General features: G+C 34.7%; 1 protein-coding gene across 3 annotated transcripts in view; it reads right to left on the minus strand.

Annotated features, from left to right (window-relative positions):
- SGCE (sarcoglycan epsilon) overlaps window positions 1-15574 on the minus strand; it is a 66271-nt gene that overhangs the window by 28574 nt on the left and 22123 nt on the right. For all 3 annotated transcript variants that reach the window (XM_004767859.3, XM_004767858.3, XM_004767860.3), the window contains exons 2-4: window positions 11289-11411; window positions 9531-9688; window positions 3896-3968 (exon numbers count right to left, since the gene is read on the minus strand). In XM_004767859.3, coding sequence (XP_004767916.1) covers window positions 3896-3968; window positions 9531-9688; window positions 11289-11411 — 354 coding nt within the window. The remainder of the gene's footprint in view (window positions 1-3895; window positions 3969-9530; window positions 9689-11288; window positions 11412-15574) is intronic.

The raw sequence follows: 15574 nt of genomic DNA on the forward strand, positions 1-15574 counted from the left end.
TAGAGAATTATATTTTTAATTTCCCACAAAATTCCACATCTCATGTCATTAGAGATTTAGCTTTTTTCCTCTTCAGTATCTCATCAAAATTTCCCTCTAAAACTTTTAAAATTAATATTTATTTTAAAGTAACCAATGTCCAATTCAGACTCTGGATATAACAAAGTAGGATGGAAAGAAACAATTTACAGTTGAACCTTGAGCAACAGAGCTGGAACCGCCTATATGTTGTTGGTCCACCTATATGTGGATTTTTTTTAATATAATGCAGTACTATAAATGTATCTTCTCTTAGGATTTTCTTAAATTTTCTTTTCTCTAGCTCACTTTGTTACAAGAATACAGTATATAATATACAAAATTAGACTTATTTATGTCATCATCGGTAAGACTTCTGGTCAACAGTAATCTATTAGTAGTTAAGTTTTTTGGGAACTAAAAGTTATACACAGATTTTTCAACTGCTCACGGTCAGCACCCCTACCCCTGCATTGTTCAAAGCTCATTTGTATTTCAGTTTCTCAAATGTTACTCTTTAATTTAAAAAAAAAATCATTTCCTACATTCTGATTGTTCTATTAAGGAATAGCTTTGTTTCTTTAATAATATTTCAATAATAATAAAGGCTACCTTTTTTAGAATACTTACCATGAGGTGGGCCAAGCTAAAGGGATTGCGATGAACCATCCCATTTAATACTCACAACTCGAAGGTGAGTCAGTACTCGCCCTGTACTTTCAGAGGAGGAACCAATCTGTAGAGGGGCCCAGGATTTTACCATCATTTGAACTTGCCTCAGATGATTTTTATCTAAGCTAAAGGGGACTGTATACAAAGTGCTCAGTAGAGCTCCCAGCCTAGAATAAGAACCTATAAAATAGTAAACTTGAGCAATTATGATAAATAATATGAACAAGTTGTTTACCTCAGAAGGAAAAGAAATTGTTTCTGGACTATACACACATTTAAAGCTTATATTTATCCTCTGATGTAGTTCCTTAAAACTCATAGATCTGTAAAATATTACACTCTTATTCGATAATTAAGTAAAAACTAAAAATTACACAATAAATAACTGAAATCATGATGACCTTGTTTCTTATGAAGTCTTCTTAATACTAAAGGATGCCTGATGCCAGAGCTGAAGTCAGGGAAGAGAAGAGATTCAGGCTTTAGAATTTTCAAGAGAGTTTTCTGGAGTGTGGTGTCTCTTCCTAAAGATTTTTTCATGACTCTAATCACAGAAGGTTCTTCCTTCATCTTCTACACTGCCATTTATCCTGCTTGTGATTTTGTTAGATTTGTTTGATGTATGTCCCATCTGCAGTCTTCTAAAATATGATATATTTATGCTATTTTATGTAGATAAGTTTCCTGTTTTATACAGATACATTTCCTGTTTTATATAGATAAACAGTAGCTTAATCATGCCACATTTTTCTCCATACTGAAAAACAGCCATGCATAAATATGTCATGAATAACAGTTTCCTGGCAATAAATAATATTTATAAATAATACCAAAGATAGTTTTGAGTGTGCTAGAAGTCTATCATCCATTCATTTCACTCAGTGTTTTTATACCCACTTTTCTAAAGAAGCATGCAAAACAGCTTTCCTATTTTCAATGCTCCTTTTTGGAGAACTGTTACTTGGTTTTTCCTAATCCATGTGACCCTGCTTCGTGGCTCCTCTCTGAGACCTGCTGCCGCCACACCCTTAGAGGCTCTGGGCCGAGCAGCTGCCGGCCGTCTACTGCGCCAAGCGCTACTGCCAACCCTTCCAAAGATGAGTCATAGGAGCTTTCTAACTTTGGGGAAATCCCATGCCTGCTATATTTGGACATCACAGGGGCCAAGGGAACAGTAGGCCAACAAATTGGTGGCAGGCCTCTGAGGCTCTCAACCCAATTTAGAGAATCACTCTATGTCCTCTCCTTGAGCTTTGTGCTCTGTGATGCTACATGACTAATTTCCCATTAGGTCTCCCAGAGCAGGAGACAGCTGGGCAGGGAGTCAGACGGAGCATGATTATCCTGAAATGCCACTCTTGCTGTTTCTTTTCCTACCCTCATCTGGGGAAAATGGTGTGCGTGTAGGCCCTGCTTAAAGATGTGTCCATCCTCTTGCCCGAAGACGGTCCATCCAGACCAGCACAGATAGAGGCATGCTACCTGGTTCACTGGTTCTCATATATGAAAGGCAGCAGGGCAGCTCTGTTTGAGATAAAAGCAGAGGCTTCCAAATCCCATCTGGTGTTCCTCCCTGACCAGCCCACCTTCAGAATCCCAGAAGTAGATGAATAGCCTGTAAAGCCAACCTCCAATCCTGCAGAGGTCTAGCAGTCTTCCATTAGTATCTGCTTGAACACGGGTCCCTGCATATCAAACACCTGTATTCTGTATTCTGGATCTACCAGAACTGAGATCAACTCGAGGAGGAAGTTCAGACTGTAGACCAACCTGTCCTTCTGTCTGTAGGGGCTCCTGTACCTGAGAATAGGGACCCTCTCCCACTTGGGAGCATAATGGTGACATTAGTGATCCAAGTGTACTATCAGGTAACTGTTTCATTACACTGAGGAACTCCTAAGAAGAGAGGGAGTTTTGTGATGATTCTGATCATTAGTGGTATCCCTCTCTGGATCCCACTATGGATACTAGATGCAAGCATCTAATTACAATTGAAGGTGGGGGCAAAAGTCTTCCTGTTCCAAGCAGGAATACCTACCAAAAGCCCTTGGGAAGTAGAAAAGGGGACAGAGAATCTTCTGTCCAGGCCCACAGAACTGGCATTTTGACTTGCTTTTCATATACGAAGGCCACTTTAAACTTTAAACTGGCATATTTGTGGTCTGCAATTGATAATGTCAAAATACCTGGGGAAAAACTCAAGTAAAAGGGTTCGAAATCTCGAAGCAATCTACCAGGTTGCTTGTTGTTGTCCAGTATCAAGTCTATAGAAATTACTTTCCTTCATATAGAATAAAGGCAATTTTTAAGTCAACCTTTACTGAACTACCACAAATTCCAAATTAGTAGGTCCTAATAAAATGTTTCATGTTCGCTCATTTAATTGTACTAGCAAATAGAACTCTGAATTACTTGTTAAGGGTGCATAATTGTTTTACTAATTTTGGGGGTAAAAATGCTGTGTCCGTTCTCCTTCTGTTACCCTCAGAAATGGTATCTAGGGCAGAGAGGCATACCCCATGATATGTAAATTTTAACTACAAAGTTTTTAGCAGTATGTATTTTTCCCAATCAAATGCCAAAATCAGATCAGACTATTTGAGAGCACGATTCTTGGAATATAATAACCTTCCAAATCCTTGGGAATCACTTACCATTCACGTATATGTAATGCAAATTGCTGATGGACTCAGACAATGCATGATTAGCTATTTAGGAAGGAGACTGCGACCCAAATTCCAGTTTATTTCCGTCAACAACTCTCTGTCCTCACATACAGTTAAACCACTACCGATGATCAGTTTCAAAATAAAATTATAAAACTAGCTACTAAGGACTGATTGTGCACCCTGTGCTCTACCCTGTGTTAAGCACATTTCAATCCTTAACTCATGGACTGCTTCCTTACCCCAGACTTGGATAGAAATGCTAGTCTTACTCTCGTTTTGCAGAAGATGAAATGAAAGCCTGCAGAGATAAGTGGCCTATGCGCTTGGCTCTCTAGTCTGAGCTTCTCAGCGCCATCACCCATCATGATATTTTATAACCAGTTACAGATTGCTTGGGTTTCTTTTCTACACATTACCATTTTGTTAGTGACATTAAGTATGTGGTACCTGAAAACCCTTTACTGTATTTTGCACAGATATAATGAAATACTTCTTGCAAATAAGAAAACAATCAGCCACATATCTTCCATACCTACCTTCTGCTGACATTATATTAATTATCAAATTATGCCTTGCAGTCTCAAAGGTACGCCTATTGTAGGCAGTTATCTATTAGAAAAAGAAAATCATATTAAAGAAGTGAAATGTTATTTGGGAAACAGAATTCATTAAGGACAAAATGAAAACAAATTGTCGTTCTTTCCATTTTCATTATTTATGTACTCACAAAATGTGCCTTCTCCAGGCAAGAACAACTCAGAGCTTTTAGCAATGTTATGGGAAAATAAATAATTAGGCAAGTCTATTTAACATGCTCAAACAAAAAGTTAAAATCAGGAAGACCCTTTTACGGAAGACCGTTAAGTGCTAGCAGCAATGCAGATGCGTCATTAGTAAATGGATAAACCATTAGAAATTACTTACCGCTGCCAGTCTAAGATTTCAAAAACACAATACATTTTCGTACTTTTCAATGGAGCTTGAGGATTATGCTAAGAAGCGCCTTTAAAAAAAAAAGCTTATCTTCTGTGTTGCTTGTATTCAGTACCAAACTGCACACCATCCAGTCAAAATATGCATGAATGACCCCTTAGAAATCTTATCTCCCTTAGGATGGGAGTAGAGCAGTAAGGATCATAGTCGATAAGGCTTATGCCCCAAAACACAAATCAATCCCTTTGTAGAGTCCAATATTAGTAAACATTTGCAGAGCCAATGAACTTACATCAAAGTCAACTCAGAAACAGTCACTGCAAACAACAAACAAAGCAAAGGCCAACAACAGGATATGGCTTCAAAAATTAAGGAATAATTAACTTCATAACAGATATTGAATCACTCAGATAGGTCTGCAGTACCTCAAAAACAACAAATGACCGTGTAATAGTCTCAGCGTCCCAACACCAGCCTCCTGGCAGTGACTCCAGCTGGAGTGAGCACTGAGACGAGAGAGCAGGACAAAACTGACTCAAATAAAAAAGAACAATCTTCCCCGTTTAAAAATAAATATCCAAGATTTTTACAGTGTCATATCTGAGCTTTAAATGAAAGAAATCACACTTATCGGAAATAAGATTTGAAAGGAAAAATAAAACACCAGAATTTTGGAATAAACAAATAAATATTTGGACATGCTCCAAATATTTCAAATATTCCAAATATTTCAAAGTACATATTCTGAAAAGCATATTATTGCACAAAGTTAAAAGGATTTCTCTGTCCACAATTTGTCAAATTTCTGTTGAATTTAATGACTTCCTTGTTGCTATCTGTTAGGACACATAATCAACGAGGTCACCAAGAACACTAAAATTAAGACTAGTCATTAAAATAAATCAGGAACTATTGTTCACCAAGAAGCAACTGAAACGAAGCAAAAAGGACTTGAGAATCTTCCTCATTTTAAAGGTTTACCCTGCAGAAAATTTAGTCGTACTCTCAACGTTAAGAAGTATCCATTTTCTACTATTTGTTAGATGATCTCATGGCTAAAACTCAGAAACATCAGACATTTTCTAGATAGTGGCAAGATTTTATGTGTAGCCATAATTATCACAAATTTCATTATTATAAATTCATAAATTCTAATTTTTTTAAAAGTCACAGGCTACTAAAAAGGGCGAAGTATGTTTCACAAATTAGGAAGAGAATTTTGTTATCTGACTTTATATTTAAAATTTAATTTTAACAGCTATAATAGAATGCAGTCCTTCTATCACATTTAATGAGATATTTAAATACAGTAACATTCTTAATCAAATTTTATATATCATGACAATTTGAAGCCCTTCATAGCATAGAGGTATCATGTGTGTACATTTTTTTGATCCCTCATTTCTAGAACAGTGGCTGATCTATTTTAGATGCTTAATAAATATCTACTGAATAAATTAATCAGGGTGTTATCTGATTAAATATGAGTTTAAGATATACCAAACTCTTTTTGACTATATTAATAGAATATTTTTAAATACTGTAAATATGCTACTATATATGAATAAAGAAATGTTATTTACAGATAAATCACTTACATTAAATGAAACAGATGCTAAATTTTCATCATTAGCTTTTTAGCATATTATTTGATATATTCATAACATTATGTTAGTAGTATGGTACAAAAACATCATAAGCCCCTCAGAATCCTGGCTCAACCCAGGTGTGTCTCTCCTATCCCTCTCTTCAACCAGAAGTAGCCATTTTGAGTTTCATGCTTATCATCCCATTTATTTTAAATATAGTCTTATTATAAATGCATGTATGCTTATAATCCGTTATTTAGTTTGTTTGTTTTTTGAGCTCCAGAAAAATGTTTAACTCTGTGTAGTCTTTTGGGATTTGTTTTTTTATTCAACATTATGTTTACAACATTTATCTATGTTGTTGGGCAAGCTGACGTTCATTGTTGTTGTAAACATTCAATGACTTGTAATAGAGTTGTATGGAAACAGATGGTACTTCACTTGTGCTGAGTATAGCATAACTAGAGAATTGTCAAATCACTATGTTGTACACCTGAAACTATGTAGCATTGTGTGTCAACTCTACTAAGAAAAAATTTTTAAAAATTCACTGTTTGAAAAGGCCCCATTTTTAAAAAATATATTCTGCTGGTGAATTTTTGTATCTGTTCTTGTGCTGAGAGACTTTTGGGTCTCCACTGTTCTGTGGATATCCAACATTTTGCTATGCAAACATTGTTCAATAAGCATGATTGTCCATGCCTTCAGAGGACGTTTGTAAATGTTTCTTTTGGGGGAAATGCCTAGAAGTGGGACTGCTGAATCATAGGGTACAATGATACTCAGCTATGTGAAATATTCAATACTATACTGTTTTCCAAAATACTTATCCAATCCTCATATCCACCCTCAATGACTTTTTACCAAGGGTAAAATTCTCATTGTGGTCTTAATTTGAACATTTTTCATTACTGATGAGAGTAAGTGTCTTTACCTATGATCATTTTTGTCTTTAGTGAAATGTCTGTTCATGTCTTGTTTCTGATTTTCATGTCTTATTATAGGAGTCCTTTTTTCTGTTTTAGATACACATCATTAGCCAGCTATATACTTTTAAAATAACTTCTCCCAGTTTGTAGGTTGTCTATTTATTAAATGGTTTGTTTTGATGAATGCCAATTGATAAGTTTAATGTAGTAAAATTTCTCAATCTTTTTTCTCAAGTAAAAATATGTTGGTATTACTTAAGAAGTACTTCCCTACCCCAAACTCAGGAAAATATTCTTCAACATTTTCATATACTGGTTTAAAATTTTGCTTTTCATGTTCAGATCCTTAAACTATCTGGACTTGAGTTTTGCATTTCCTATGAAGTTAAGAATCTAATTTTATGTTTGCCCTAGGGCAAACCAGTTCTCTGAGCACCATTCAATAGATGTCCTTTTCCGTAATCATCTGTGGTATCATTGCTTCTGATATACATAGTTCTTCCTTATATTGATATATCTGTTTCTGGGCTCTCTATTTGAGTAACTGGTTAATTTGTCTATCTCTGCATCAATACAACCTTATGATAATTACTATAGATTTACAGTAAATCTTGATATCTGGAAAGGAAAGAAACCTTTCCCCCTTTTTTTCTTCTTTAGAAGTAGCTTGATTGTTTCTTGGCCATTTATCAGCTTTACAAATTTTAGAATTAGTTGACACTAGTTTCATGAAAAATCCTATTGCAATTTTTATTGGAATTGCATCAAATCTATAGATCAATTAGGGGGAAGTGATGCCCTCATGATTTCGAGTATTTCTATCCCTAAAGAGATGACTACCTTTTCACTTATATAATCTTAGTGTCACTTACGTTTTATGACTCTCTCCATACAAACTTTTCATACGTTCTGTTAGATTTAGTCTTAGTACCTTATAATTTTGTTATTAAAAATGGTATCTTTTAAAAACATTTATTTTCTCAATACTTGTTTTTCATGTACAGAAATAAAACCAAATTTTTTATATTGAGCCTATAGCTGACTGCTAGACTTTCTTAAAATTTCATTAGTCTGTAGACTCTTTGTATCATTGACTATTCTACTTCTTTTCTTAAATACTTAGAGATTTAATATTTTTTTCTTTCTTTACTGCACTGGCTAGGATTTCTAATATATTCTGTAACAGATGTGGTGGAGGGGTTCATTCTTGTTTTGCTCCTCAATTTAAACAGAATTCCTCTGTGTTTTCCCATTTAAAAAAATGACATTTGCTATTATTTCAGGTAAATAACATATAACTTCACTGAATATTTTTAAAAATTATTTTTACAATAACTCAAAATAACTTTCTTTCTTCTATCTATATTTTCTATATCTATATAGATGCAGGGGTCTATATATTCTATTTCTGTATCTATATATTGTCTTAAGGAATCAGATTTATTAATAGAAATCATCGAAAAGTCGTGTTAATACAAACTTCAACTCAAAGGAAGAAACACCTTCTCTTGGCGGACGTGGAAATCTATGGCTGATTAAAACTCTGGAGAAAAACTCAACGCATGTAATTCCCTAAGGATTTATACGAGGGAGAAAACATACCACTCAGGACCTGTACAAGCTCCTGGAAATTCCATTTATAGTTCCTATAGTGCTGCCCTGCTCACTACCACTAAACCTTTATGAAATTGATCAGTTAAATTAGAATCTAAGTTCCTGTAGGCATTAGGGCATAAAGGACTCTCCTGCCATTAACTACCATTATAATTCTGATTTTGGTGGGTAGAATAGACGAGGAAACACATCTAGATTTTATATCCACTTATTTTTTAAAACATTAATTCCCATTAAAGGCTCAATATTAATATTGTTTTCTAATTTCTAATACCTTCTAGGTAAGATGTTAGGTGCTAGGCTAGAATCTGATGAATTCTAATACCAACCATCCCTCCAGAATAAAGGTCAAACCTCTCAGCATAGCTTAGAAACCCCTCAAAGATCTACCCCTACCAACATCAACACCTCTATTTTGCCCTCTGGGGTGTGTCCTGCCTACCAGCCACAATTAGAGTTCTTAGAGATCATGTGGTTTTGTTCATACCTCCAAGATTTTGACGTATTGTTTTGCTGACTAAGATAGCCTTCCTTCTACGTGTGAAGTGAATTCCTATTTACCCTTTTACACGATTCTGCATCAAACAGTATCTTCTAATAAGAATGGTTATAACGATGTTGGCTAACAATGGATTTCCATTCCAGTGCTTCAATGACTGGACCAGACTCATGACAGGGCTCACTTCTTACTCATCTTTCTACCACCAGCAGTTATCATAATACCTAGCACATGGTAGAGTCTCATCAGATCTCTGTATAAAGACTTTATTTCAGTGAACATGAAAATGTGAAATTAATATATAAAGCAAATAAGTGTTTTAAGTTTGTATTTATTTTCTTAAATGGAATTCTTACTATAATAATCTACCTTTTCAAAATGTCTTTAAATGGTTTCTCCTAATTTAGATTGCTCTTTTTTATATATAAAAACTAAAACAAAGACCTTTGTAGATGAACAGAAAGGAATGGTACATTTCCAAATGTTACCTAATATGTTTCTGTGCACAAAATACTAAAAACCTCTGTGATATAATTTTAATTTCAACATTTGAAACTAAAATGACAAAAACCCCAAAATATAATTCTGCTGTTTCTAATTAAATTACCTCAATTATTGTTGGTTTCCCCACATTTTCAGCTGTTGGAGACCCATATAGGACCCCATCACTATATGGTGTCCTTTGGATATATCGAAGCCATCCAGGTCGGTCTGGGTAACCCATTAAATTTGTGTTAAATGTTATAGGATCATTACTAATCTCACCTAGATAAGAAGCACAGAGTTAAGACATAAAATTTACTTTTACACATACTGCCTTCATCATTTCAATCAAAATATTTCTAAAATCTTTTCTTACATTTGTAGCAAACTAAATACACACAAAAAAAAAAAAAAAAAATCCATCTGGGAATTTAGATTAGAGCCTCAAGTAAAGAAAAAAATCTTTTTAGTTATTTAGTTTGCCTAGAAATCTCATGCAACAAAGAAAACGGTCTTACAAATGTCTTTGGAAATTTTGTCTTCTTTTCTTCTTCTATTTCTTTCTTTCTTTCTTTTTTTTTGGTCACACAGGAGTGTGAAAGTTCTGCCAATGAGACAACTATCTTTCGGGAAAATCCCTTAATCATGCTGATGTATTCATTCTCTTGAGAAGACTTTCTTTCATAAAACTCTGGACACTGTTGAGCTAATCTCAAGGGATAGCTCAAAATTATAAAAGGGTCATCAAAACAAAAATAATGTAATTTTAAAACTTTGGAGAAGGAGCTGCTAAATCCAAAAAAACTGTAACTAAGAAACAGTAACAATAGCATCATTTGTTAGAATGTTCCTGGCCTCGACAGACACAATTTCACCTGATTTTCAAACACACCTATAAAGTAGTACTATTATTAGCCCTAATTTTAGTAATGGGATATGTAATTTTTCATGTTAAGTAACTTCTCAAATGGTGAAATTAGAATTTAATCTCAGCTGATTCCAGAAACTATGCTCTTACCTACATATTTTCTTCCCAAACGTTGGAGCTACTGTTCAAAAGGTTCAGCTACATAGTTTTGCAAACACAGACTGCCACATAAAAAAACATTTTTTAAATAACTGCTGAAAAGATTACTTTTTCTTACTGATGGTGAGAACATGGTTAACTATTTTCTATGACTGTTTTCAGGTATGTTATTCATCATATAATCTACAAAAATAATATTTATATTAATTCTATGCTATAATTTTCAGAAAATTTTGCTACTTACGAGTTATAATAACAACATTTTTTTCTTGCTATTCTTTCCATATCTTCATTAATTTGATGGCATTTGTGATAAACCAACATAACATAATTTAAAACTGGTGAATTAAATAAAGCATTGTAATTGGTATTATTTTGAAGGAAAATTAATCTCCATTATATTATTATGAAGTTATATAAAATTATCTCATTTTGTAAAACCTTCTTGAAAATTCTTTAATACCATATTTCATTCTCTTCTAAAACATGTGTTTGGTCTTGCAAAAATTAATGTACTGTGTAAGAATCTAAGTCTTAATACAGAAAATAATAATTGTACAGCTATAATTATTTCTATGGAAAAATAGGTAGGTAGGTCATTTGTCAGATACACAAAACTCAACACTGGAAAACTAGAAATAAGCATTTTTTTAAAAATTCAAAAATTATTTCCTTCTGTAATTAAATTTCTAATCTTAAAATTAGAAATGACCTACAACAATCAATTTGTCACATATACAGAACATTTCAAATAATGTTAATAATATTTGATTAAAAATCATCTAAATTATGGACACTAAACAAAAAGAAAAATTAAGCAAATTAACCACTTTTTTTCCCCCACTGAGAACATACCAGGCTTGGGGTAAGGTGGAAATTCCCCCTTAAAATACTCTCTTTCCAAAACATGAACAAAGAGGACACCTGCGGACGGGTATACATTCCGATCAGAGTGCACCTTCGAGAAAATAGTGTACACTGAAAACAAAGAGGGAAGACACAAGATAGACAAATAATGAGATATACTTTCAATAATTTTTACACTAAAGAAGGGTTTCACTTCTTTAGAAATTTTGGGAAAACTAAAGCAACATGCAAGATATTGTTAAAAGTTTGTTTTAAAGGGAAGTGATTTCAGGACAAAACATGGAACAACTCGTTCAACATGGTGTGTTTAGAGACTTTCAAATATTATGTAAACAAAATTAGGCACATTTAATGATTTAAATTGTTATTAAATAATGAAGACATTCGTAATATTTTTTCAGTAATTTCTTTTTATGGGCATTATTACCAACAAAATATATCATGAGAACTGACAAACTACATAATTACTACAGTTTCTCTTTTTCCTTTTTTCAAAGTGAAGTCTGAAGAGTAATTTTTAAATGGTAAGAATCTAAACTATTCACTAGAGATAGCACATCAGACTATGGTTTTATATAGTACCATCAGTATACGTAAGGTGACTTTCATATACACTTATAAAAATGCATTGGATATGTTTTCTGTATTATTATTTGTATCTCTCCTTGTATCTCTCCTCTATTCCATTTTACCTGATCTTGACATTTCATAATTCACATGATATAATCTATTTAATACTCTATATTCTAAATAAACAAAAACATTCAAGATAATAAAGTTCAGGATAAGTAATTTTATTAAATGAAATGGGGCAGATTTCATGATTTGCTGATTGCTTAACATATGTGATGTGTGTACACTTAAATGGCTAAATTGGTTTGATCAGTTCCCACATATTGTTTTTTCTGTGGTATCATCATCTCCACCAAAACATTACTGCCATTACACTTGTCACCTCTATAATCTTGTTCAGTTTTTCTATCTTCCTGGTTGGCTAGTGGTTGCAATTTTTAAATAGATAAATCTTATCAGGTCAGTTCTTTTTTCTTAGTTAAGTCACTAACGGATTTGTAAATGTAGTAATTAACTTTGAGAACTTCAAGGTTGCTCACCCTAGGCTCACAATTAACTAAAAGCCCTAGATAGCAGGATCACTGACAGTAAGTTTTTCAGCATAAAAATAGGAACTCCCACAAAATGTTTCTTTATCTGTGAAAACTTGTCCCTGCCATTCTGTGGATGGCTGCCAAAAATGGGGAACTGAAATAAAATATTTGGCTTGTAGTTTCATGCATCCATAGCTTTGCTATTAAAAACATAGCTTCAAAGGTTGTGTAATAGACGGAAGGAAGCTGCAAGTTATGTTTCAACTAGGTATGTAGAGAGACGACTCCTTTCTTGACCTGCTTTGCTAGTTTTCCTAAGTAGTCTGTACAAGGCATTTAGAGGACCCAGCTTCATCTCCCCAAGAACACCTTTACTCACCTGTGGAAATGGTCCCATTCCAAAGAACAAGAATGAACAAATCACAAAAAAACAGTGACGATGAGAATTTGAGATTTTTTTCTCCTGTTGAGCTCTACAACGTCCCCTGAGTGCTAGGTGCTGTGGAGAATGTGACACATTCTCTCTGGAGAAGGACACTCAGTCCCTGCCTTCCTTCTGGCTTAGGAGACCAACGCCTACCTAACTAGGTAGGATCCCTGAGGTCTAAACTCCTCTGGCAATACCTGGAAAGATGTCAAGGAGCAATGGAAGCTGGAGAAGATCTGGAAAAGATTTACGTAAGAAGTAGATTTGACATGGCTCCTAAAATACTAGCAAGATTGTGAAACTCATAGATGAGGATTCGGGTATTTCAGCAGTGAAAACTTGTACAATATACAACTGTGGGATAACAGGGTACCTTTCAAGGAAAAAAATTAAGTCAGTGATCCTGGGGTATAATTAAGGTAAAAGGAGAAAAACAGGTAAGAAGAGTCAAATTACAGAGCTTTGTGAACCCCTACTGAAAAGTTACTTCATTCTAAATGTAAAGGCATTTAAATTCCCATCACAATCCTACATTTCAAAGCACAGGAGCATTTTGAATAATCTAAAGGAATCTCTTCAGAGTTTATCTAACTTATTCTTTTTTTTTTTAAGACGTTTTATTTATTTATTTGACAGACAGAGATCACAAGAAGGCAGAGAAGCAGGCAGAGAGGTGGGGGAAGCAGGCTCCCTGCTGAGCAGAGAGCCCCGATGCAGTGCCAGGCTTGATCCCAGGACCCTGAGATCATGACCTGAGCCATGACCTGAGCCAAAGGCAGAGGCTTAACCCACTGAGCCACCCAGGCGCCCCTATCTAATTTATTCTTTCTAGAGATTAAAACACCTTGAAGTCCAGCACTGAATTTTTTTTACCTTTTTTTTCTTGGCACCTAGAAGGTGTCTGGCATAGCTGGATACTTTTATTGATGCCTTTTGAATGGATGAATACCTTCTAGTTAAAAAGCACTGCAGAGGTAAACATAGGTGTTATGTTTGTGGACTCTGTGTGTGTGTGTGTGTGTGTGTGTGTGTATAATACTTCACTTAAATTTCAGTTTTATAACTTGAATTAATTCTCACATGTGTGTAGCTGTTTAGGGGTTATCATCCTCCATTTACATTATAAACTCCTAACAGTCTGCCTTAGTTTTTGCTGCCATAACGTAGTAAAAGCTAGCTTATAAAGCCAAAGAAAGGTTGTTCATATGAAGCAGTATTAAAAGGATTCTGTTTTCTATACAGCCCTTGGCAAGGCCTGAAGTGGAACCCTAAAAGGGAACCTACCCCTGCCTATCACCTCACTTCAAGGACTAGTACAGAACATCTCCATTTCTGCTTTCATAAAAAATAAAAGTAAAAAAAAATAAAAAATAAAACACCTTTCTGTGATCTGCAGAGCCAAACCACAATTTTCTGTGGCCCTCCTGGGTTTTAAGATGACACGCACATTTCTTTATTCACATGTACTCAATTGCCTTTTTGCAATCTGCGAGCTGCATCCTTGCTGGTCAGTTACCTTGGCAACTCCACAGTAAAGCCTGCTTCTCTTTAAGTATAGTATGCCATTCCCTTTGAGAAAAACATGATATGGACTTATGGCACATTCATCATCGGGAAATGGAAAATGACTAAGCCACTATGTTTTGTTTGTGAAAATAATACTTCATTTCTGTAGCATCAGTTTAAATTATGGGCACCCACACAACATTTTAGAGAAGTACCCTTTGCCTTTACCTTCCCCATTTGTTACCTGCAAAACAAATCACTCTTCAACAGAGGCTATTTGGGCAGTATTTACACCTCGCTTCCTTTTGCAAACAACAAATGACACAGGATTCAGAAGTTACAGGCTCTTGTTCTAAACATGAACTGTATCAACAATGCTGGTATGGTCTGCACCAACAGCAACAATTGCAATTACTTGGCTAACACATGTTGCACTCACATGTATCTAAGTAGTTCTCCCAAACAGAAAGCTTGAAGCACATTGTCTTCCTTAAAAGCAAATCTTGACAATCAAATTTAAACTCTAAAAATGCTGCAGTACTAAAATCCAATCATCTCTGAAATATACATGTGTACAGTGTCAGGCTAATCAAGCTAAGGTCACAGGGTCTGGTCTCTCTGTGTATCGCATGGTTTTGCAATTGTCTACAGCTGCAAATCCATTACCTCTGCAAACACATGCCACTGGATACAAATGAAACTGGAAACCAGTGTGTGGCTAAATCCTGTGCAAATCCATCACCATTAATGGGAAAAACAATTAAACCAAAAGTCCAACCCCCAGGGGGTCAAAAACACCATCTTCAAACAGTGAGGGTAGCTAGATTTGCAAAAATTAAAAACTGAAGACAGGTAGTCATAAATAACAGAATTTTTTTTTTTTTAGGGAAAAATTACATATCTGAGAAGAGCAAAAGGGTATATGGGCAAGTGGGCAGAGTGATTATGTCATCCTCCCTAAAGTAGTTCAATGTCCTTCATTATCATGCCACCAAAAACTTGATGAAAACTATTCTTTGTATGTTTTAGTCATAAGGTGCAGAAAACTCCAGTCCATTTCAACAATTATGTGACAGCAGAAAGCCAAGAATCCAGTAACAGACAGAGATAGCAGTAGCAATAAAGTGGGACCTCATGCTAGCTAAATAGCATCCTGTCTTCCTTTATTAATAGTTCATTTGAAATTTTCTCCTAAGGGACCCACATCGTGATGAGCGTGTGCATTTGAGTGCTTA

This window comes from Mustela putorius, unplaced genomic scaffold, assembly GCF_011764305.1.
Source record: "Mustela putorius furo isolate JIRA1106 unplaced genomic scaffold, ASM1176430v1.1 tig00003845_pilon_pilon_pilon, whole genome shotgun sequence".
In the NCBI taxonomy this organism is placed as follows: Eukaryota; Metazoa; Chordata; class Mammalia; order Carnivora; family Mustelidae; genus Mustela; species Mustela putorius.